Source organism: Peromyscus eremicus, chromosome 2 (genome assembly GCF_949786415.1).
Source record: "Peromyscus eremicus chromosome 2, PerEre_H2_v1, whole genome shotgun sequence".
Classification (NCBI taxonomy): domain Eukaryota; kingdom Metazoa; phylum Chordata; class Mammalia; order Rodentia; family Cricetidae; genus Peromyscus; species Peromyscus eremicus.
In genome coordinates this window covers 139,456,278-139,479,787 of record NC_081417.1, presented here as the reverse complement: position 1 = coordinate 139,479,787, position 23,510 = coordinate 139,456,278, and the positions used below count along the sequence as shown (strand labels likewise).

General features: G+C 49.6%; 1 protein-coding gene and 1 long non-coding RNA gene across 2 annotated transcripts in view; one reads left to right on the top strand and one right to left on the bottom strand.

Moving 5' to 3' along the window:
• Csmd2 (CUB and Sushi multiple domains 2) overlaps positions 1-23,510 on the bottom strand; it is a 570,924-nt gene that overhangs the window by 354,515 nt on the left and 192,899 nt on the right. Inside the window, exon 4 of the mRNA XM_059254992.1 lies at positions 5,005-5,199. Coding sequence (XP_059110975.1) covers positions 5,005-5,199 — 195 coding nt within the window. The remainder of the gene's footprint in view (positions 1-5,004; positions 5,200-23,510) is intronic.
• LOC131904069 (uncharacterized) lies at positions 8,335-12,071 on the top strand. The gene is made up of 2 exons (XR_009377668.1): positions 8,335-8,598; positions 10,048-12,071. It is a non-coding gene; the product is annotated as an uncharacterized LOC131904069 (long non-coding RNA).

The following is a 23,510-nucleotide window of genomic DNA, read 5'->3' as shown; positions in this document are numbered from 1 at the left end:
GTAGCACATCAAGGGAAATCACAGGCCTTGCCTTCTGCTCTCCGCTGGCTGAACAGAACCCAGATGGGCCAGGATCCTCAGAAGGAGGGATCCTTGAGAGTCAGCTCCAGGATTGCTGTGCCTGGAACCCAGTTTCTCCGTAGCTCACCTCGGCTTGTGCTCTGACTTGCACCCTGACCCCATCCCCATTTCAGTGGCACTCTGGATAGAGCAGGGCTTCTGAGTCTGCTTAGGGAGCTTTGGTCACGTGTCCCACAGAAAGCTTCCTCTTTAGTTGCATGCCTACTAGCCACTAATGCTGAACAAGGCCTAGACAGGCTGCTGATCATTCAGCAAATACTTGCAGACAGCTTTCCATTGGGGAGGCTAATAATCTACTCATGATACCAGCCCTGGAGAGCCCTGTGTGAGAGACTCCTTCCGGAGCATAAACCCAGCCATGTTGGTACAGCTGTGGCACCTGATGTGGTTTGGGCAACCAGTGAGCACTTTTGCTCCAGGGCAGTTGACCTCCTGAGAAGAGCCTAAAGAATTGCTTTCAGGTGGGCACTTACGTTACCGAGGACACATCAATAAAGGCAGAGCTCTTGGGGGTAATGACGAGGGAGGCACAGGATTCTGAGAGCAAGAAGTGAAGGCATCTCAGCCCCATGGGCGGTTGGGAGCCACTGCCCTAAGCTTTGCTTCTGTGTGCAGATGGAGACACTTTCCCTGTGGCTCATGTGGGAGCGCTTTCAGAGGAGACTGAACAGCAGAGGACACGTTCTTTCTAGAAAGGTCTTGTGCTCCATGTTAAAGACACAAAAGTTGTCAAAGTTTGTGAAGAAGAGCTCCTGGGGTGATGCCGAGCAATGAGAGACTCGGTCAGACCTGTGCCTTCCATGGCCGTAGAGGACGGATGGGATGGGATGTAGGTAGGGCCTGGTAGGTGCCAGTCTGCAAAGGAACGCTTGCAACTATGGGGGCTCAGTCTGCAGCAGAACAAGGAGGTGGGGGCAGGACCTATGGGTGGCTCAGCTTGGCCACCAAGGATAGCGAGGCTTCGCAAACCTACAGCCATCGGCCAAAAGAGCAGGTTTGGGAAAAACAGAGTTTGGATGAACCGAGCGGAATGCACATCCAAGGGGGGCTGTAGTGGTGTCGTTTCCACCTGGGCCAGAACTCTGAACAGGCTGTCATATCGAAGACAAGAGATCCCGAGAGATATGGGGAGCTCCAGGATGAAAGTCAGGGAGAAGAGGAGAATTGTGATCAAGTGCGGAGCTGCAGGGAGATGGAAGAGACTAGGAGAGAGTGCTCTCCCTGCCACACTCACATACTCCAGGTGTGGTGTGGCTGCTGTCAGCAGGCACCCTCCCCCCCCCCCCCCCCCCCCCTGCTCCCATGGCAGGACATGCTGGCACTGGATGGTGATGACCTAGTCAGAACTGGCTCGTGTCACTTACCTCTGCTACTGGGGTGTGCAAAAAGACAATTTAGCAGCCAGACCCAGTTTCTTTGTGTGTGTGTGTGTGTGTGTGTGTGTGTGTGTGTGTGTGTGAGAGAGAGAGAGAGAGAGAGGGGGGGGCGGTTCTCTTTGGTTAGGAAAAGGCCACTCTGTGCCTTAGAGGGGAGGGGAGTGTTAGAGAATGCAAAATCAGGAGGGAGCCAGGCTTTTGTGCCTGAACCAGGGCCAAGTGCAGGGAGCTTTCAGGCAGAAGGGGCTGGAGAAAGAGGAGATGGCCAGAGTCTTGTGCCTTTTAGGGGAAGCTGCCATCAACAAGGCAGAGCAGAGAGGCCAGGCCACAAGCATGAGGATCAGCGACATGTTTGTGGTAACTCATCTGCTGCAAAAAGATGGAAGTTCCCAGCACTGTGACACTCTTCAGTGAATGATGTGGTCCCACAAATGCCTCTGGGTTTCTGTTCACGGAGCTTTACAGGGTTTGGTTTTATGGAGGTGGGAGGGTCCAGAAAAATGTTTCAAGTTCCCAACTTACTTGCCAGAGTAGAACCAGTGCTAGGAGTTAGGTAAGAAGGAAGTTGAGAAAAAATCCAGAAAGTATAGGCAGAGGAGTTCTGCCTAACAGGACAAATATGGGCTCTGTAGATGAGACTTAGATTACATTTGTATTTAGTTCCTGTCTTGGACCAAAGGGTGTGATGTCTGTAGTGCTTAAGAAAGGACTGTAGGCCGGGCGGTGGTGGCGCACGCCTTTAATCCCAGCACTCGGGAGGCAGAGCCAGGCGGATCTCTGTGAGTTTGACGCCAGCCTGGGCTACCAAGTGAGTTCCAGGAAAGGCGTAAAGCTACACAGAGAAACCTTGTCTTGAAAAACAAAAAAAACAAAACAAAACAAAACAAAAAAAGAAAGAAAGAAAGAAAGAAAGAAAGAAAGAAAGAAAGAAAGAAAGAAAGAAAAAAAGGACTGTGCTTCCTGGATTACAAATGAGACATGCAATTTCATTTACTCCTCCATTTCCTGTTCTAGTACCAGGCCACAATTCTAACATGTCCCTCAGAATATGAGTATGTTAAGGGTGATATCCCCAGGGCCAAGTTTGGGTAGAGGCGGTACAAAAGTCAACGAGTAGATTATTGGATCAGGCCATATAGGGCCACACACCTGAGTGAGGGACCCAATATCAGACCCAAGCAACTTGGTCTTTCTTGCTAACCTCCTAAAAAGAGGCAGATCCTGGGCTAGATGTGGGACCTAAGAAGATGGGGGCGACAGCTCTGGTCCCAGGGCTCTGCCAGGAAAGGCAACACCAGTTCTCTTGGAGGAATATATAAGCATGAGGCAGCGAAAACTTGGGTTGACTGGTGGCTTGCCTGTTGGAAGATAGACTCCAGCAGGCGAAGGTGCTGGGATCAATTGATGATGTCTTGTCGTGTGAGTGGGGAGAAGGGAATAGGTATGTGTGCCAGGTAATTTTCATCCCTGCTGCTGAGAATAAACTGTGCAGATGGAGGGAGGCGAGAGCGGCTTGGCCCTGGGGCTAGTCTTTCTAGAGGAAAGATTCATCAGAGAGGAAATTCAGACTTGAAGCAGAAGAGTTACCTGAAGATATTTCTTAACTGCCAACGGATCTCCTACACAAGCATCTGTGGGTTCTCATTCTATGGGATTTGAAGTTGTGGGTTTAGGAAGAAAAGTGTGGTCAGTAGTGCAAAAGGCCATTGGAAAGCTAGGCAATCTAAGGGCCAGAACAATTCCCTTTTGATTGGGGCAACATGGTGTGAGGACAGTGTGCAGGGCTAGCCGGCAGTGAAGAAGGTGGGAGATCAGGATAGATTGCTAGCCTGGCAGCAATTTCAGGAGCTAGGCTTAGGGTAGTGGGATGGGAAGGCCCAGGCTGCTGTGGGTGATGCCACCCCTGGGCAGGTGGTTCTAGGTGGTATAAGAAAGCAAGCAGCCTGAGTAAGCCATGGATAGAAAGCCAATAAGTAGCATTCCTCTATGGCCCTTGCTTGGTGTATACCTTGTGTTTCAACCTTGGCTTCCTCTGGTGATGAATTGTAAACTGTAAGTCCAATAAACCCTTTTCTTCCCCTAGTTGCTTCTGGTCATGGTGTTTTATCATAGCAATAGAAAGCAAGCTAAGATAGATATTCTTTTGAGGAACTAATAATCACCTACAGGCATAATAATGCCAACCCAGGTGCATACTTTAAGACAGGAACGGACCTAGTATACAATGAAAGACAATGAGAAGGTGTGACGGTTGATTTTGATTGACACCTTGACAAGCCTTGGAATCACTTAGGAGACACACCTCTGGACATGTCTATGAGGACATTCACAGAGACGTTTAATCGAGTGTGGGCAGCAACACCCCATGGCCTGGGGTCCCAGACTGAATAAAAAGGGAAAACACCAGCATTCATCTCTCTCTGCATTCTGACTGCAGACACAATGAGCTGCCTCATGCTCCTGTAACCATGACTTCCCTGCCATGATAGATTGTATCCTTCCAGACTGGCAGTCAGAATAAGTCAGCCTTGCTTATGTGAATTGTTTTTGTCAGGTATGTTGTCATAGCAACGGGCAAAGTAACAACACAGAAGATGATGCACACGCACACCATGATGGAAGGTAAAGCACACACATGACAGCAGGTAATGCCTGCACACCATGACATAGGTAATGCACACACACCATGATGTACGTAGTGCACACACACCCTGATGGAAAGTGATGCACACACACCATGATGTAGGTAGTGCACACACACCATGATGTAGGTAATGCACACACACCATGATGTAGGTAATACACACACACCATGATGTAGGTAATGCACACACACCGTGATGGAAAGTGATGCACACACATACTATGGTTGAAATGTATTTGTTTCGTACCCCCTCTTCTCTTTTTCTGTATTTTCTAAGCTCTTAAAAAAGAGATCATGTATGACTTCTTATCAAATAGGAATGATTGACACTTTTTTGGCTTTGATGAGTGGGGAGGAACAATAAAGAACGGCAGGGTGACCTACGTCTTGGCTTGCCAGGGGGCTGAGTGGGTTTCCTAGTACCTGAAGCTTTCAGAACTAAAAACAGGATATCCTAGGTAAATGGGCTAGCTGGTCACCCAAGTTGTGGAAAATGGTGGGTTTGGAGGGTAGTGAGAGGGTGGGAGGAGGGAATTTTTAAATTGGGAGACCAGTTGAATTGATAGGTGAAAAAGGAAGATCACCAGTACAAGGCCAGTAGGGATCTTCTGGGCATGCTCCATGGATGAGTGTTTGACAGTGATGGTGTCTAGCAAGATGGAAGCAGACACCTCTGAGATAGGGCCAGTGAGAGCATCCTGGGGAAGTGTAGATCCCAGGACCAGGAAGTCAGGTGGGGCTCAGGAGCCTGGGGGAGCACCTGGGGACCCGGGGACCTTTGGTGTTCCTGGGTTTGAGACTCCCACAAAAGAGAAACCGCGCCTCACTGGGTAGAGTGCAACCCAGTAGAGTCTCCCCTCCCGGCCTCCACAAGCTCCCACAGGGCCTTCTTTAGTCACCTACCTCGGCAGGAAGGCAGAGGGAAGTCCCACGTGGCGCTGTTCTCGGAGCTGGCATGGCACGTGAGCACCGCGTGGCCTTCCAGAAAGAAGCCAGGGTTGCAGCTGTAGCGGACTTTGTCCCCCAGGTTGAAGGTGGAGCCTTGCTGGACGCCATTGGGCAGCCTCCCCGGGTTCCCACAAGTGTGGCTCGGGAGAACTGTGAAGAGAGAAAGATATGGCCGGTGAGCTGGGCTTAGCCTACACACCCTAGATCCCAGCCACTCCCCTTGGGCCAGGGCACCTGTCTGGACCTCACTTCTTCTCCGAATGGGACTGGCCACTACTGACTGGCTCTCCTCTCTCAGCTGCCAATCACCAGAGAATGGGTGATGGGCAAGCGGTCACAGGGTGAGGATTTTTCCTTCAACATCCAGATGTTCGGCTTGTTCATGTGAGGCACTGGGTATGAGTTACATCCATCCTCATTACTAGAGAAGGGAGCCCCCTGGGAGGGGGGGCGCACTAACCCCATGGGCATACCTGCCTTGATTCAAAACCCACACAAGAGCCAAAGAGTATGGCTACTCGCTCATTGCTCTTTAAACCTGGAGTCCTTTCTTTTGTGGCTGCCACCCTATCTGATGGCAGAGGCTTCTGTGGTAGAGCAGGTGCAGGGATTAAAGGGGCTGGTTAATGTTGGGCCAAGCCCAGAGAAGGGGAGATGAACTTGAATTCTTGAGTTCTCATCAGCCCGGCCTGTTTAAAGCGGGGTCAGGGAGCTGGGAACAGGCTGTACAGTATGCAGCCAGAGCCAGAGCCATCACGGCACCTGCGTGTGCACTGTCATTATCCAGAGCAAACGGCCTTGGTGAGAGGGCAAGAGCATCCCGACCTGTCAGTCTTCCGGGCAGGATGCAGCACGTCTAGGCCTGTGCGTCTCCTGTTTTCCCCTGACCCACAGGCCACCCCTCCCCCCACCACTGCAGAAGAGCAGCACAGAGCAATGACCAGGGACGCCAGCCTGACGGGATCACTGTTCAGTTTTTCTCCACCCCCCTCTCCCCTGCCAGCAACCGTTTATGAAGCCACCCCTGAGAAGCCCGTCACGCAAAAATGGAGAGAGTGCAGACTCCAGAGCCTCAGTGGGGCCCTGCCGAAGTCTCTGAACTGTTCTGTGACTCAGTTTCTCCACTGTTAAAGTGGACATTGCAACAGCACCTTCCTGAAAGGGTCAAGCTCAAGACTACTTGAGCTCAGGTACTCAAAGGACTTAGGACAAAGCCTGGCACACACATACGCACAAATCAAGTGAATCTACCATTCAGCCCCTTGGGGGGCACAGGCACCATTAACGATGGCCTACATGGTATGGTAAGAGACAGACCAGGCAGGGGGCTCAGAGGTGACTTCCGGGAAAGGTCACACCTCTGCAGAACTTTGAGACTAGCAAGAATTATCAAGGTCAAGGGTATTTCAAGGCAGATGAGACAAATATGCTAAGGCCCTAAAAAGATAATGTAGGGGGTCAGGAGTCTTGGAGTGGGCCATGATGAGGAAAGTGGAGAAGAGCTGGCTGGATCCCTGGCTTCCCTAAAGCCCTTGTAGCATCCACTTCCTGCCCACAATGCTCTTGGTGCCTGCCTTCTAGACCCTCTCCACCAGGTCCAGTGATCTCAACCATCTATAGGACAGAATTCTCCAACTTCTTCTTCCTCTCCTCCCACCCCCCTTTTCCTCACTTTCTGTGAGGACACAGCTCTATGCAGAAGGAAATGGCTGTGGGGTTATTCTGGTCTGCGTCTGCAGCCAGGTGCCATCACTGTCCCCTGTCTGACTGAGTCACATGGGTTCTTTGAGCCTCATTTCCCTCAACACATCCAGTGGTTGGGGTGGTGTGGGGGTTATTCATGAAAGCTGCACATACCACATTTTCATCCTATTGGGCTCCAGGAGGACAGTGTCTAGGGATGGCTCACATGTGTACCCTGGAGACTAGCAGTACTTAAAGGGACATAATTTTGTGTTCAATAATTAGTGGTTGAAATGTATCAACAGAAATTTATTGTGGGCTGACTGTGCTCAATGCTTGGAGTACAGCCATCTAGGTAGAACAGGTCTCCATCCTCAGAGGCTTGCTTTGGAAAAATGTTAAGGACCCAAGCATTCTCTACCTCTGACACGTCGGATGACCGAGGTAAAAGGATTTGCTTCTGCTACTCTGACAGTTGCCCCTGGTTAGCATTTCCCATGAGCCTCTGCTATGGCCCGCTCATTGTTTCCCATGATCACCTCTTGCTGGATCACGAATCGTGTGCCGCAATCCTCGGCTGCTAGCTCACGGATGTTTCCCACAATCCCTTGCTGCTCGCTTTGTTTTCCCATGATTCCTCACTTTTGACCCGTTGTTTGTTTCCTATGATCCTCTATAGCAGGCTCAGTTGCACTTCCTGTGATTTCCTGCAGGTGGTTCTCTGAACATTTCCCAGGATGCCCAGCTACTGGCTCAGCTCTATTTCCTATGACTACGCCCCGCCCCCTATTGCTGGCTCAGTGAGCATTTCCCATAATCCCTGCTGGTTCATCAAGTCTTTCCGAATATGCCCTGCTGCTGGCTCAGTTTCATTTCCCATGATCCCCTTCTCTGGACTCACCCAGCCTTTCTCATGGTGCCCTGCTGCTGGCTCACAGCACAGGCAATAAGGTGATATGTGTGCGAGTGCTGGGAACGGAGGGAGCCAGGTAAACATTTAGAGAAGAAAGCAAGCTAAGGGGAGGGGAGGGAACCAACGGCAAACAGGCTGAGAACCGGTGTAGAACTAACGTTTCATTTTCCGCAACAAGACGCAAAGACCCAATTTAATTAAATTACTAATGTCAAAATTTTAATGAACCTGCTTCTGCTTTGGGCTTTCTTCCTTTGAAATTAATGACTGGAACGTCACTATAAATAAAAGTTGATTCTTTTTAAAAAGTCACTCTCAAATGCTTACTGCTCCTTACTTAATGAGCTGTTCTTAATCAGACTACTCTGAAATGGGTCTCAACTGGGACCAGGCTGTAATGAATGGGGCCCACTCCTCACGTCACCTTTTTAATCCCAATCTCTGATCCAGAGAGGTCACACAGTGAAAGGAGAGTAAGCTGTCTTGGGGGCTCAGAGAGAGCGGGGTTCAAATCCAGCTCCTCCACCTCTGGCGGGATGAACCAAACTGCACCCCTGGCCTCTCTTGGTTTCCATTCCTCATTTGGAAACGGGGCAGTTTCTCTCTTCCAAAGGCCATGCTAGCCAGTAGGGCTGATGACGTAACAAAGTGACCCTAGGTGCTAACAAAGTCAGACTGTCATTGTCATTGCTGCATAGTTAGAGGACAGAAGGTCACGGTGAGGAAGCCTTGCCTGGGCAGGTGGGGGGTAGGGACTGTCTTCCCTTCCCCCCAACTTTTCCTAGCTGCTGGCAACCTCTGGAGTTCTTAGTGGATAGATGTGCCCCTCTAGTTGTCCCTCCTCGCATGATGTCTACGTCATACGTGTCCTGTGTTGGACAGGGTACACCCTTATGACCTCATCATGAAGTCATCTTCTGCAGAGACCATTTCCAAAGGTCACATTTGACCCGGTACTGGGGACTAGGTCTTTGGCAGATTTTCAGAGACAATTCAATTTGACATGTAATAGGGCTGCCATGGAGGTTAAAATTTTATTTCTAATACCCACTGAGTGCTAGGTATGCTTCTGGGCCTGCGTAACAAGTTTATTTAATCTAGCAAAGGAACCTATAGGGCATGTGTGTGTTGTCCCCACTTTACAGATGACAGTGCTTGGGCAGAGAGTGGAAGCTTGACCAAAGCCATGCACCCAGCCGATGAAAGGGCCTGGTTGTGAACCAGCTCTTCCCAGCTCTGTTGTTCACCAAAAGCTAACATTCTTTCTGACAGAGGCACAAGGTGTCCACATGAGTTCCCTTCCTCCTGCATCCTTCTAGGGACGAGGACTTCAGATATTAGAGGTCATCACCTGAGTGTCTACATTTAGTAATCCGATTTTAAAAAATTCAATGTACCCATCCTATGCATTTGTCCCTAAATAATATCAAGGGTAACGACTACAGTCTAGTCTTCTGTTGGGTGTCTGATGAAGGTCTTTGGACAGTCACAGATTAGACATAAGCCACAAAGCAGTTTTTCGGAGGCACCGGGTTCTCTGATTTGTTTTGTTTTCTCTGAGTTTTTCCGCATAGACATTATAATCGTTCTTGCTCTCCTGTCTAGAAAACTCCCCTTTGATTGCTTACAAAATCACGAGTGGGATATTTACATCCAACACGGCCCAGAGCGGCATTGTTAAAGCCGTGCTTGGCATTGAAGAGTTCTGTTGTCGATTAGCAGCGGGGAATTTTGCCCTTCTACCAAGCCCCGCTCTTGCCAATCAACATAATATGCTCCGTGATTGTATGGCAATGGCTCTCCTCTGTGGTTGGATCACAGCTAGGACTGCATCATGCTAGGCTGTATTTTTAATTTGAGACTTGGGCTCCCATCGCATAATGAAGAACTCCTTGAACGTCTATCCAGGCACACCCTCTGTATGTCTTGATGTGTTAACTACCATCAAGTAACCAGACTGGTTTCCATGGCCATGTGACTGACGCCTTAAAGTGGCAGGAGCTGGGAATGGCTGGGGGTCAACGAGCTTGTCTCCCCATAGCCCCCAGCATGCAAAGAGAAAAGGAGGCTGTGGGAGTGATGAGTTTGCATCCGGGCTGGGAGGGCCAGGGGCCGGGGTGAAGGAATGGAAGAGATCTGATTACTGGCTTGATGCAGACCCTTCTGCCTCACCAGGGTCCTCATGACCTTCACAAGTCCTGCAGTTTTAGCTGTTGGACTTCTGAATGTAACTCATTACGTACTTACCCATGGCTTCATTCATCTCAGCCCATCTGTTAGATCAGAGATGTCTATATGATACACTGGATATCATCACATATTTATATAAAATTTATAGACTATATATGTGACTTCTTCCTCACTTTTCCCTTTCATTTGCTTTTTTTTTTTTTTTGAGGCAGAGTCTCATGTAGCCCAAGCTGACCTCAGATTGACTTTGCCACCCAGGATGGTCTTGAGTTCCTGATCCCCTCTGTCTCTACCTCGAAAGTGCTGCCATTATAGGTATGCAACACCAGACCCCCAAACTGTAATATATTCCCACATATAATTTAACGTTTATATAAAATTAACATCAAGTATGAGATGTCATCTGCTGGGTCATTTGTTTGACCCAGTCACTGATTAACGGTGTCACCCTGCATAAAGCATACTCCAACCTGGCATTGGAGGCTTGTTTTGTTCTCCACTGGGTTTCATAGAATAATGCTTGGTGTGTAATAATTCTAGTAAAACTTTACTAAATGGCTTAATGATTTCACCCAGTCCTCCCAACAACCTATGGACTGAAGCATTGTGACTCCTTGTTGAGGTACACATGGTTGCCAGGGAATATGGGGTGCTGACTCGATGCCAAATGTGCAAGGCAGGCCAAAAGGCAGGAGGCAAGGCTGCCCCTGTCAGTGCCTGGCCCCTCAGCCTACATCCTTCCCAACTCCACTGGGCTATTCCTGTGCTGACCACTCCACGTGAAGCCCCAACATGCTGACCAGGGACTCATGCCGTCCTCTCAGGAACATCAAGGGTGACAATCCAGCGTATGGACCTGGAGCTTGGTCTTGTTCATCCTGTCAGTCAAACCAAGACAGAGGTGCCAAGGACCCCACAAGTTAGTGGGCTTGTCCAGTCTAGCTCCCCTTGACCCTTGTCAGACGTAAGTCCTCCATCTCCAGCCTGTTCTTATGACTCGGGCTGGTGATCTTTGCCTTCCTTGGCAGTGGGGTCACAGGTCTCAGACTCTTACAAAGCCTGATGCTTGCACCGGGTCCCAAACCCGAATCATCACTTCAGTTCCAGGAGATAGCAAGACTGGGCTGAGACGGACAGCAAGCTCTGTCAGCTTCTCCCCTTCATTTTCCAGTCAGCCTGGCTTGAGGGAATCTCTGGGCTCTGGTCTGTGCAGCAGACCCAGGGCCTCTCCTTCTCAACACAGTTGCCTGACTTCTCTGCCATACCCTGTTCTCTGAACATCATACCAGGCCCACCCTTCCGTCCTCATGTGAAATTTTACCATTTCTCCCCGGATCTGTGGGACCAAGCTTCCCCACTACCAGCCTCCCTGCTTCTGACACACTGTCCCCATTGGTGCCTCAGGGAGCACTGGAGAGTACCCCTGCTCAGTATGCCAGCAAAGGCTGGTCCTCTGGCCTCCTGATGACTCACTAGAGAAAAAAATAATGGTTTGGAAGATTAACACGGAGTAAAGGAAAAGAAAGGATCCTTTGACCACTTTTCCTTGCTCTGAGGATAAATCCAAATAGAGACTCCACCTGACATCTGGCCCCTCTAGACATTCCTGCCTTCCTCCCTGTTCCCCATCGTCTTCCCATCATCATCACTATTCTAAAACACAGGTACCCCAAACACCTCCTTTATCTCTCCAATTCACCATTTAGCAAACACATACTCACCTCTCAAAACCCCAGGTACATATCACTTCCTCTATGAAACAGCAATAGCCACCCTGGGTGTCTGAGATTACTAACCATGGTTATCAGGGTCACCATATCCGGAATCAACTAAAACCCAAGCTGAGCACACATAGGAGGGATTTTCTTGATCGGACAGTGTGAGAGGAAAAGACCCACCTGAAATGCGCCCACATAAACGACATGGAAGAAGGAAGCTTCATGCTTTTTGCCTGCTTGCCCTCCTTCTTGTTGACAAGTTTATCTATCTATACTGCGGCTCAGGCTTCCCTTTGCTGGTATTAGAACCTACTTCTTTGGGATTCTAACATAGCCTGGAGACCAGCAGCTCTCTAAGAATTCCTTGAGGATCCAGCATCAGATTGAGGCTGCCGATACATCAAGTCTTGCTGGACTGAACAACTTCCTGATTCTTGGCCTTTCCAATGAGAGACAGCCTTTTATGGACTACCCAGACCACAGTCTGTAAGCCATTCTAATAAATCCCTTCATGTGTATGTAGGTATGTATATTTTTTTGTTCTATCAATTCTATTTCTTTAGAGAATGCCGATTAATAAACCATAAATAATGCCATAAACCACAAACATCCTTCAAGAGCACATCTTGATAGAATCGAAAACACTGTCCCAATGCTTGATTCTGGTAAGCGACTCCCACAATCCTAGAACTCCTGGCCCACTAACTAAGCAGGCTTCCTCTGCCATTTAATCCATCTTACACTCACATAAGTCCACACAGTAGGTGCTTGGAGCTTTTGGAGGCCTTCTGTGGAGTTGTATTGGAGTTTTCATTACATTCAACTCCTATCTCCCTCACTCACTCATTCAAATACTACCGCAGAGCCTGTGAGTTTTCTTTACATGACTCTAGACTCCCTGGGAGGCAGAAATTGTATCAGTGTTCTTTACACAGCTAGTATATGATTTACTACATGATAAACAACTATTATTGAGTGAATTAAAGATAAATCATTACACATTCTATACATGAGAAAACCAAGTCAGTTGTGTGCCTATGTGCGCATGTGTATGTATAAGATATATGTATATTAATACATATATATATTATTTGTGTCTATACACATCTGCACAACAAACTAGTGCTGGTAGGCTGGCAAACTTCTTTTGTAAGGGTCAGCTACAAAATATGACATCTGCTGTAATGGCTCAGTTTCCCTGTGGTGTGAAGCGGCCATTGGCACTACAGTCAAACCTTATTTATAAGAATAGGCCGGGAGACCCCTAGGCTGTGGACCCTGCCCCTGAAGGACTGATATTGGCCTGGCCTGTGCCTGATCTGGGTTATATGACTATATTCTTACTGCTATTTCTCAGGCTTAGAAACCTCTACTGAACAGCAGAGGATCTAGGGAGCCCAAGAATGGCATCCTAAGAAGTCGGATGGAGGAGCCTCAGGAGCTGCCACCTACTGGATGTTTAATATGACCTGGTGGAGTGCTCAGAGCTTCATCTGGACACTTTTTACACGTGTGTGTGTGTGTGTGTGTGTGTGTGTGTGTGTGCGCGCGCGCGCATGGGGGTGCAGATGCTCACATGCCACAGGGCACACGTGGAGGTCAGAGAACAACTTCAATAGTCAGTTCTTTCTCCGACTACTATGTGGGTTCCAGGTACTGAACTCAGGTGAGCGGGTTTAGTGGCAAGCACCTGTACTGGCTGAGTCATGTCACCAGACCTCATCTGGTCACAAATCTCACATAGACAGATACTACAACTGTCCTCTTTCCATAGGCAAGGAGATTGAGGAACTGGGGGTTGGGGGGGTTGGGATGGAGGGTGTCGGAGGAGTGTGGCGCCCAAGGCCACACTGTAGATTCAGACCAGGGCTTGAACCCTAAGCCACTCACCTCAGTGCTACAGCCCTTGTCATACACTGACCTTGACCTTCTGTGACACACGCACTCTATGCCGCTGCCCACATCAGTAACTCCCTCTTTGGTCACTTCCCCTGGCCCAGCTTAGCAGAGACTTCAAAGGCGTCTGTCCCCTGACCAGTGAGGCCACAGAAGGCATCAGAACAGAATCCCCCCGTGCTTCCTCACGCCATGGCCTCCTCCCTGTCACCTCTAACTCTCTAGGGACAGTTCCACCAAGGGAACATCACAGGCCCCAGAACAGAGCTCCCAAATGAAACGAAGGACAAGCAGTGACCTTTGAATTTCAGACATAAATAGACCCCTTGCACTGTTCGAACCACATGTGTGCTGAACATGATGGGATCCGTGTAATGCAAATTTCCTGGGGCATCTTAGAGTTTAACTTGCCAATCTGGCGACTGTGACCAGAGGGGCGTGGCTTCTCATGCTTCACAAATTTTGAATTCTAGAAGAGCTGGGGCAGTTTCTCTGGGAGAATGAGGAAAATGGACAGGGGAAGTCAGAGCTTGGCTCACAAGAGTGCACCATGGGACTAGAAGAACAGACACAGAATGGGAGCCCAGAGCATCCTGGGCTGAACCTGAGGGGAATGAGGTGAGGCAGGTTTCCAGGAAGGCCACCTCCTCCCTCTGGTGACTCCACAGGGAAGCCGAGTTTTTAGTGCTCAACCTTCCTTCATTCCATATCCTAATCCCAGGGACTGTTAAGTCTGTCTAGGTGTAAAACTCACAAAGAAGTGGGTCATAAGGGGAATTGTGAAATAATGCTAAATGCAAGCCAAGTGGCCACAGGGCACTTTGGGCCTCATTTAGTCATTGCAGGATGGAGCAGAGATGACTAGTATCGACTGTCAACTTGACAGGCTCTAGAATGATCTGTGCACATCTGGGGAGTTCCTAGATTGGCTTAATTTAGGGCAGGAAGACTCACCCTGAATATGGGTGGTTCCATCCCATGGGCCAGAGTGAATAAAGGAGAAAGAGAGTTAAACATCAGCATTCATTACTCTACACTTCCTGACCAGATGTAATATAGCCATCCACCTCACACTCCACCACCATGGCTTCCCTGCTGTGATGGGCTGCATCCCGTTGAACTGTAAGCCCAAACGAGCCCTTTCTTCCTAGTGCTTCTCCAGGTATTTGGTCCCAGCAATGAGAAAAGAAACTAACGCTGTGACTTAGACATGTTTTTCAAAGGGTTTGAGGGGCCTGGGTGTAGTTCAGTGGTAGTGTGTACTTGCTTAGTGTGAACAAGGCCCTGGCTCTGATTCCAGGACCAAACATACATCAAGTACAGAGTATATACATCAGTGGTTGAGAAAAAAAATCCCATGAGGAAACACACAACACTCTAGGAAATTTGGGGAAAGACCATGGAAGCTTCCTCCTATTGAGGAAAACAGCACTCACTACCCTGTCTGTGAGTTTAGATCAAGCCGGTTTAGCCTGGCTTGCTTTAGAATCTCTCTTCTCCTTTCCCTCACTCTCAGTACCACCCATCATCCTCTGTTCTGTTCTCTGGGCCCCCGTGGGAGGTGCTGGATCTGGGAGAAGGTCCACCAGCTCCTCTGTGTCAATCAGCAGAACACTAACGCAACAGTAACCAGACAGTTGATCTCTCTACAGGATGCTCCAGGTTAATGTGTGTATTCTCTTCTCTCCTTCTCCTCCCTCCTCCATTTTCCGTTTTTGTTTTTTGCTTTATTTTTGTGGTTGTTGATCTATTGTTGTTGAGACAAAGTGGCTATGTAGCCAAGGCTAGTCCTTTAATTCTGATCCACCTGCTTTAGCTTCCCAAGCGCTGGAATTGCAGGCCTGTGTTTTCATGTTGGGCTAACACCCACTTTCTTTTTATAAATAGGGTCCCCTTTGGAGCATGCAGACCACAAACCTATGCTTCTCTGGGAATGAGGCTCAGATTTCCCAGCTTCCCCTGCTCAGTAACCTTTGGTGTTAGACCAATTCTTGCTAAAGAGGTAAACTTATTACTTCTAGATTCTGACCATGTATATTCCGGAAGATGGGCAAAAAATTGGGTTCTAGCTTTTCATCTGACAACGTATAGCAGGGTATGCTTTCTGTTTGGTGGAGCAGAACAGCCCCACATATCTGGGGAATGAGGGACAGCTATATGTGGCCCTCATCCTACCCAGCTACCAATGGAATACCCTCACTTGCAGATCAGCCCTGACTCCCCTGGGCAAAGGAATTGGAAGAGGCTCTGGATCCAGCCAACAAGAGGGCAGTCCTGTCTCGAGCTTGGGACTTATAGCTTCCTATGAAGCTGTCCACTCAGTAGGCCATCCTATCCTAAGGGGAGCTGCATGGCTGGGCTGGATTTCTCCTTAAACTCCTTAGGGGGGACCCTGCTCTGGCCAGGCTCTGTACATCCATCCCCAGAGTGAGGTCCTGGTCTCTGGTACACACTCAGCAACAGAGAAGTGCTGTTTAGACCCAACAGAGCCCCCATGTCCATGGAGATGGTGTCTTCACCAAACTAGCCCCTTGGACAACAGAACCCCAGCCCTTATTTCTTCCACTTCTGCTTCCTGTCTGGGACCCATGCATCCCACTGAATCAAAGGCACAGTATCCCTCAGTGCAAAGAGAAACAAGGCTTCTAAATACCACCATCCACCTATTTTTTGTACCCCCTTCACAGGACAAGGGTGGTGGCCGCCACACTTACAAATAGGGTGTACTTGGCCCTCATATGCTTTCTGAGAACTGCCATTCTCTTTACGTTTTAATTCTCACTGTTGCTGACTGATCACATTCGTGGACTAACTTTACCCTGAATCTGGCCCTTCTAAACCACGTAACAACACTTTATAGGAGACAAAATCAGAAAGCTTTGCTGGCTCATCTCACACACCCAGGGCACGTGGAGCAGGGTGTGTAAACGCAGTCAGCTATCCTCAACCACATCTGTGCTGTCATCCTGCAGTGGAGAAAGGGCGGAGAGGGGCATGGCGGCCATTCTCGCTGAGGAATCAGCCTTGAGGCTCAGTGATGGAGCTCTGTGAGCATCTGAGTTTGAGCATCACAATGGGGGAAAAGGCAGGCCTCCCTTTTTCTTGCCGGCTGCTTCATTTTTATTCAGTTCCAGAGTTCAGCGGCTTCTGCAAAGGCCTCATGGAGGCCCCATTGCAGTTCCTGAGATCCAGCCTCAGGGTCACAGAGCACAAGTTAGACTAGGTTCCACCCTGGAGAAGCCCGTTCCATGAAGAACCAACAACGATGTGCATAGCCGCTCAGGCATCCTTATGTTCTCATGCCACACACACAGATCCGTCCCCAGGGCACCCTCCACTCATTAGTGTGCACACAGTTGTGCATGCAGGAAAACAGACAAATGGAGAGGGAGTTCTTCTCTTCAGTGGGGAAGCCACTTAGAAGTCACCTGGGTTACAGTCAAAAGCCCCCCTACCTGTGCTCAAACAGTTGGCCTTGATTAAACTTAACAAGAATCTCACTCTCTCTCTCTCTCTCTCTCTCTCTCTCTCTCTCTCTCTCTCTCTCTCTCTCTCTCACACACACACACACACACACACACACACACACATGCTTAGTTAGGAAAAAGTGAGACAGGGATAAGAGAGGGCAATGGGGGTGTGTGAATTCAATCACAGTAGATTATAATCATGTATACAGTTGTCAAGAACAGACACATGCAGAATACAGTTGCACACCTGCTCTCCCTAGCCACTGTTTAGTTTCTTTCTAGCCTTTTCAGTACTGGGCTGTCATTTTTTTTTCTCAAGGGAGGTTGTACTAAGATGTAACGTGTGTGTGTGTGTGTGTGTGTGTGTGTGTGTGTGTGTGTGTGTATGTGTGGTTCCATTTGAACCCAGGGTCTTATGCATGTTAAGCAGATGCTACCTGGAGCATCACCTCCACCCTGTCTCTTTCATTCATATACCTGATAACAGACCCAAACCATCTCTCTCCATGCATCCCAAGAATCAGCCTGTGTTTCTGTCACAGCACTCACCCTTCCTGCCCAGCCAGCACACTTAATAAGCTTTCCTCACAGGTGTCTCCCCACACAGCCAGAAGAGCCTTAGAAGCCAGTGTGACTGCCCCCATCCTCACAAGCCCAACTGGAATGTGTCTGAGCTCTGGAATAGTCTGAAGATTCACACCAGACCCTAGGACTGCCTCAAGAATCCATGGGCTCAGTCCATGGCCTGTGAGGCACATGGGAGGTCTGTAGGGGTTGGGAGGCCATGAATGTCATGGGTCTGAGAATAGCTCTTCCATCCCAAAGACCTGGGCTTGGATTCTGTGCTCCTACTGTCTCACTGTGTCTCAGCAGTTAAGATAGAATGGGAAGCCGAGCACACAGTCCCGTTCAAATCCCAAATCTGTGATGTAAACAGCAAGTCACTGCCTCTCTCCGAATCTCAGCCTTGTCATGATGACACAGGGACAGCCCATGCTCAGCTCAGGGAGCTGTGGCGAGGATTAAGCAAGACAGAACAGGCAAAGTGCTTATCTCAGCGCCTGGCACCAAGTAAATGCTCAATAAATTTGGGCTGTGATTACATCTAAGTCCCCGAAGTTCCCTGGGAGATGCCAGGCCTATGCTGGAGGCTGGAGCTGAAACAGAGAGAATGTGGACAGTGGCTGGGGAGAGCAGTTGGCCTCAGGGCTGGAGTGGACAGCTGTCTCTGTCACACGGGTAGCATCGCTTGGATCTGCCATCCTTTTATGGAGCCAGGTGGGGGCCTGCTGGTCGGAGTCTGCAAAGTCTCCTCTGGGCCTCAGAAGAACAAGCACAGAGTCCCATCAACCCCAAGTGACCAGGGAAACAGGAACCAAAAATCATGACAGGACTTGCATCTCAGGGCTCAGATCCCCCCTGCCCTCTGTGGCTGCCCCATGCTGCATAAGCTCTCTAGCAAATGGCTCCCAGCCCTGGGAATTGTGAGAAGAAACGACGAAGCCATGTTTCCTGGAAGTGGCATTCAACGTGGTCTTGGCAGAGAAGAGCTAGCGTTCCAGGTAGAGCAGCTGGCCCTGACCCAGGAACACAGAAGCCCCGTTCGCACGCTTCTGTTGCCCAGGCCCCTGTCCCACGGGTCATCGGCTCATCTGGGTTGCAGTCTAGCCCAGGACAAACCATCCTCTTGACTCCAGCCCCTTGCTCCCTTCAGGCTCCTACACCGTACATGACCCAAACCAGCTCCCACCCTACCCCAGATCCACCCTACCCCAGACCCACCCTACCCCAGACCCACCCTACCCCAGATCTACCTCCTCCTGCGAGCCATAGTCAATCCTGCCTAGTGCCGCTGGATCTGTGAGGCCCAAGGGGCTACATCCAGATGTTTGGGAACCAGAAATCTTTTGAGAAATGTAAAAAACAAACAAACAAACCACCACCAACAAAACTCTTCTTAGAAGTCAGCATCTGCAGGATCTCTGACCCAGGTCTGGCTCCCCCTTCCTTTTGCCCAGCTGGGCAGCCCAGAGCTAAACTCAGAACATTGAGGCCTAATGAGGACCTTGCTTGGAGAACTGACTCTGTTCTCCGAGAGGAATGAATCGATTTCATTGACGTAGTAGCCAGCTAGGATTGTGTAAAAAAAAAAAAAAAAAAATCGTATGAGCTGAGCCTCAGTGCTGGGTGCTCCCTACAAATGAGCATCTACAGGCTGGAAGCAGAATCCAGCATGTCTGTCTGTTAGGTGAGGATCTGGGGAGTCCTGCAGTCTCTGTTTCTTAGAGATGCTGAAGGGATCAAGTCAGATGGTCCAGACTGAACATCCCCAGGATGCTTGGCATGGGCGAGGAGCTGCTGCTGACTCCTATGTCCCCTCCTCAGCTCTGCAGCACATGTCAGGACCCCAGGTCTACAGATGAAGAAACTAACATCAGCATCAATTAATTGTCTGGAATCAAAACCACTACACACTGCCGTTCTTCCCACAGCCCATAGATACGGATTGCTATGGAGACCGCCAGGCACTGGGTGAGATATGGTGAGGTATGTGGAAATACTGTTCAGATGGCAGTCCTGTCCGGCGACACTGATGAACCCCAGTCACACAGATTCCCACAATACAGACAGTCATGGTCAAGGCTGGGGTGAAAGATGAGGTATGTGGGAGCCATACCAAAAACAACTGAAGAGTCCCGCCGGGGATGTGTGCATGGGGTCTGTCTGTACCATGGAATCCTGTTCAGATTTTAAAGGGAAGGGTATTACCTTAAGTGTCATGGCACAGCAAGGACACCATACTAAGTAAAACAAGCCTGCCACAGATATTATAAGGTATAGCTCCCCTGGGGTCCCAGAAACTAGCCAGCTCCCAGACACAGGGTGCCTGGAAAGCGGGAACGAGGCCTCCTCGGATGCAGTGATGATTAGGAAGAATGAAGATGCTCTGGAGACGGTCAGTGGTGATGACTGCATGACCATGTAAATGTCCTTAGTGACCCTGGATGGACGCTTTAAAATGGTTAGATTTTGTTATGAGTATTTTACCATGTTGGAAAACCAAAACCAAAACTAGTCCTCCAAAGCAGAGAGTAGGCAGTGGTCCCTGATCTCCACCTGTGGATGAGCCCTGCCTCCCTTGCCCCAAAGACAGGTGCCCTGGTGAACCTGGCTGCTGTGCCACACCGCCCAACTCTCCACCTCCTCCACCAGACTCATCTCCAATTCCAGAATTGTTCATCATCAAGCGGTTGCCGGAGATGGAATGTCAATTAAGAGCTCAGCTTGATTCTGTTTTGTCTTATTCTCCCCCGTGAGGTGCTGCCTGAGAAGGGCAGGGCAGGAGAGTACCCGGCTTTGCTGTGACTTGTCAGGCAAACGCAGTGTCAGTTCTGCACAGGAGGCCGAGTGTGGTACACCCTGGGGCCTGGGCAAAGGATGCTCACTCCAGGAAATATGTACTCAGTATCCCTTTAAATGGGCCCCAAGAGCAGAATACCAAGGAGCCCACACCTTCCTACCTTTCTAATTAATCTCCCCATTTAACCTGGGTGTTAGGAGAAAGGCAACAAAGCTGGGAAACAAATAGGCCAAGCTTGAAATCTGCACTCCACTCTACAGTATTGCGTGAGCTTCTTGCTGTCACATGATCCTCAATCTTTTCATCTATATAATGGGCACAATGGAAGCACCTGTGTTATGGGTCAGAGTTCAAACCAATAAAACATTATGTAGAGGGGGGGCGGAGGAGATGGCTCTGTGGGTAAGAGTACTTGCAACACAAGCATGAGGACCTGAGTTTGGACTCCCAGCCCTCACACAAAAAGCTGGGCATGGCCATGTGTGCTTCTGAAATCCCAGTGCTGTGGGGGATGGAGGCAGGTGGATAACTAGGGCTTGCTGCCCCAGGTTCAAGGACAGACCCTGTCTCAAGGGAATACGGTAAAGAATAAGCAAGACACTTGATGTCCTACTTTCTCTTCAGCATGCACACAGGCATGTTTACCTGGACACATGAGTGTGCACATGCACACACATGCACATGCGCACACACACACCCCCACACCCACACCCACACAGATGAGCATGTGAGCTCACACAGAGAGATGCAAAACATGCATAGGGTTTGACACACATCAATGTGTGGAACTGCCGGTGTCCTGTTGACATCACCAACAGCAGCAGCAGCATCCATCTATGTTTTCACTGTGAACAAGCACCCGACTAAGCAACTGAAAGGGAGATTGTGTTGGCTCACGGTTTGAGGGGATAACAGTCCTATCCTGGCAGGGAACGAGTGGAGGAGGGGGCAGGTCTACCCTGGTGGTGGTGGGACTGGTCTCTGTCTTACACCTCCTCAAACCAGGAAGTGGACAGTACAGGAAGTGGGGCTGGGCTCTTGGTTTCAAGCCCCCTCCCCCCAGAGATGCACTTCCTTCCGTAGGTCTCCACCTCCTAGAGGGTTTCAGCGGTGCTACCATCCAGGATCTGTTGTTGAATCTTAGGTGGTCTTTTAATTAAAAACCCAGAGCCAGATATCAGGATGAAAGATCAGAGAAGCAGAACAGCCAGCCACTAGTTCTTACCTCCATGAAACCCTCAGCCTAAAGAGAGTGAGTCCCTGCTTCCTCACGCCTTATATACCTTTCTGTATCCTGCCATATGTACTTCCTGGGATTAAAGGCGTGTGTCCTTCCCAAGCAAAGGCGTGAGATCTCAAGTGCTGGGATTAAAGGTGTGTGCCACCACTGCCTGGCTCTGGCTTTGTTCCCAGTGTGGCCTTGAACTCACAGAGATCCAGATGGATCTCTGCCTCCCGAGTGATAGGATTAAGGGTGTGTGCCATCACTGTCTGGCCTCCATGTCTAATCTAGTGGCTGGCTCTGTCCTCTGATCCTCTGGCAAGGATACACAATAGGTCACCACAGTCCGACACACGGAAGTGCTGGCATTGACTCACTTCCTTTTGTCACTCTCTTGAGGACAGTATCCAATTGGCTGGCACCAGACTAGGCACATAAGGTGGGGTAGGGATTGGTGGAAGGGAGGAGTATTGTAGCTGGCGTTTTCCTGGTCCTGCCTGGCCCAAGGTCAGGACAAATCTCTCTCACCAGCCAGTCCTGCAGCCGCTCAGACCCAACAGAGTAAACACACAGAGACTTATATTGCTTACAAACTGTATGGCTGTGGCAGGCTTCTTGCTATCTAGTTCTTCTATCTTAAATTAACCCATTTCTATTAATCTATAAGTTGCCACACGGCTTGTGGTTTACCAGTATCTTTACATGTTGCTTGTCATGGCGGCAGCTGGCAGTGTCTCCTGACTCAGCCTTCCTGTTCCCAGAATTCTCCTCTCTGCTTGTCCCGCCTATACTTCCTGCCTGGTTACTGGCCAATCAGCATTTTATTTATACAGAGCAATATCCACAGCTGAGTATTGATGCTCATGTTGGGACCCTACAGCACTGTATGGTTCACACTGCTCCCTACCCAGTGCTGGTGTCATGGCTGTGCACTCATTCGGGCTGGGGCCCTGTGTTTTTGGAAGTAGGGTGATGGGGCAGTCAAGTATACCAGGCCTGAATTTGTTGGGCCTGACTCAAACCTAGCTTGACGTCTTACAGCACAAGGTCCATGACTTATTTTGTTTATTTATAGGAAAATACATATCAGAGAAGAATTCATCTTGACCACTTTGGTGCTCAGGTCAGCGGTACTGACTATGTTTAGGTGACCCCCATTCATACGGCAGCTTCTCTGTTTTCTTGCCCCAGCTGGGGCACCCATCCACCCTTCTGCTTTCTCTTGCTCTTCAAGCACCTCCTAAGAGTGAAGTCACACAGCATTTGTCCTCTTGGGGGTAGCTCTGAGGTTGATCCACATTGTGGCAGCAGGTGTCTGCCCACCTCAAGTCACCTTTAAGCTATGCAGTGTGGGTAACAGTCCAGCTCAGATGGACTCTCCAATCCCCTTGCTGCTCACACTAAATGGAGGAGGGTAGACAGGACTCGTGGACCCTGGAGTGGTACCCTGAGTGGCACCCGTGGGCTGGGCCGAGAAGAGCTGGTGGGGCCACCACTCTGTTATCCCCACCCCAATGGCATTCCTAAGCTAAGAATAGTCTAGAAGCCTCTCTTTACCCTGACAAAATCCAAGCCATCAGACCACCTGGCTGGCCATACACACATGCATACATCTCTCTGACTCCTGGTGACTCAGGTTCCCACACACTTAGTCTGCGGAGATGTGTGGACCAGAACCCCCGACCATGCCTACTAGCAAGCTTCTCCCAGCAGCCAGCGAGACTGGAAGAGACACGTTAAACATGTCTCCTCCCTGCCAGTATCCCCCTGAAAGCTTTTTTTGTGTCCTTTCCAATAAACCTGTCATCCTCACCTATACCTACAGAGGCTTCTTGGCCAACCTCTCTGGGAGCTATGGTCTTTTCTCACCTTGTTCCACCCACAGGGGGATTCCTTTATCCTGCTTCTCAGACTCATGCAATCAGTTCCTCAGGGACTGTGTGTTAGCTGTAACTGTCAACTTGACATAGCCCAGAGTCATCTGGAAAGAGGGACTTCAATTAAGGAA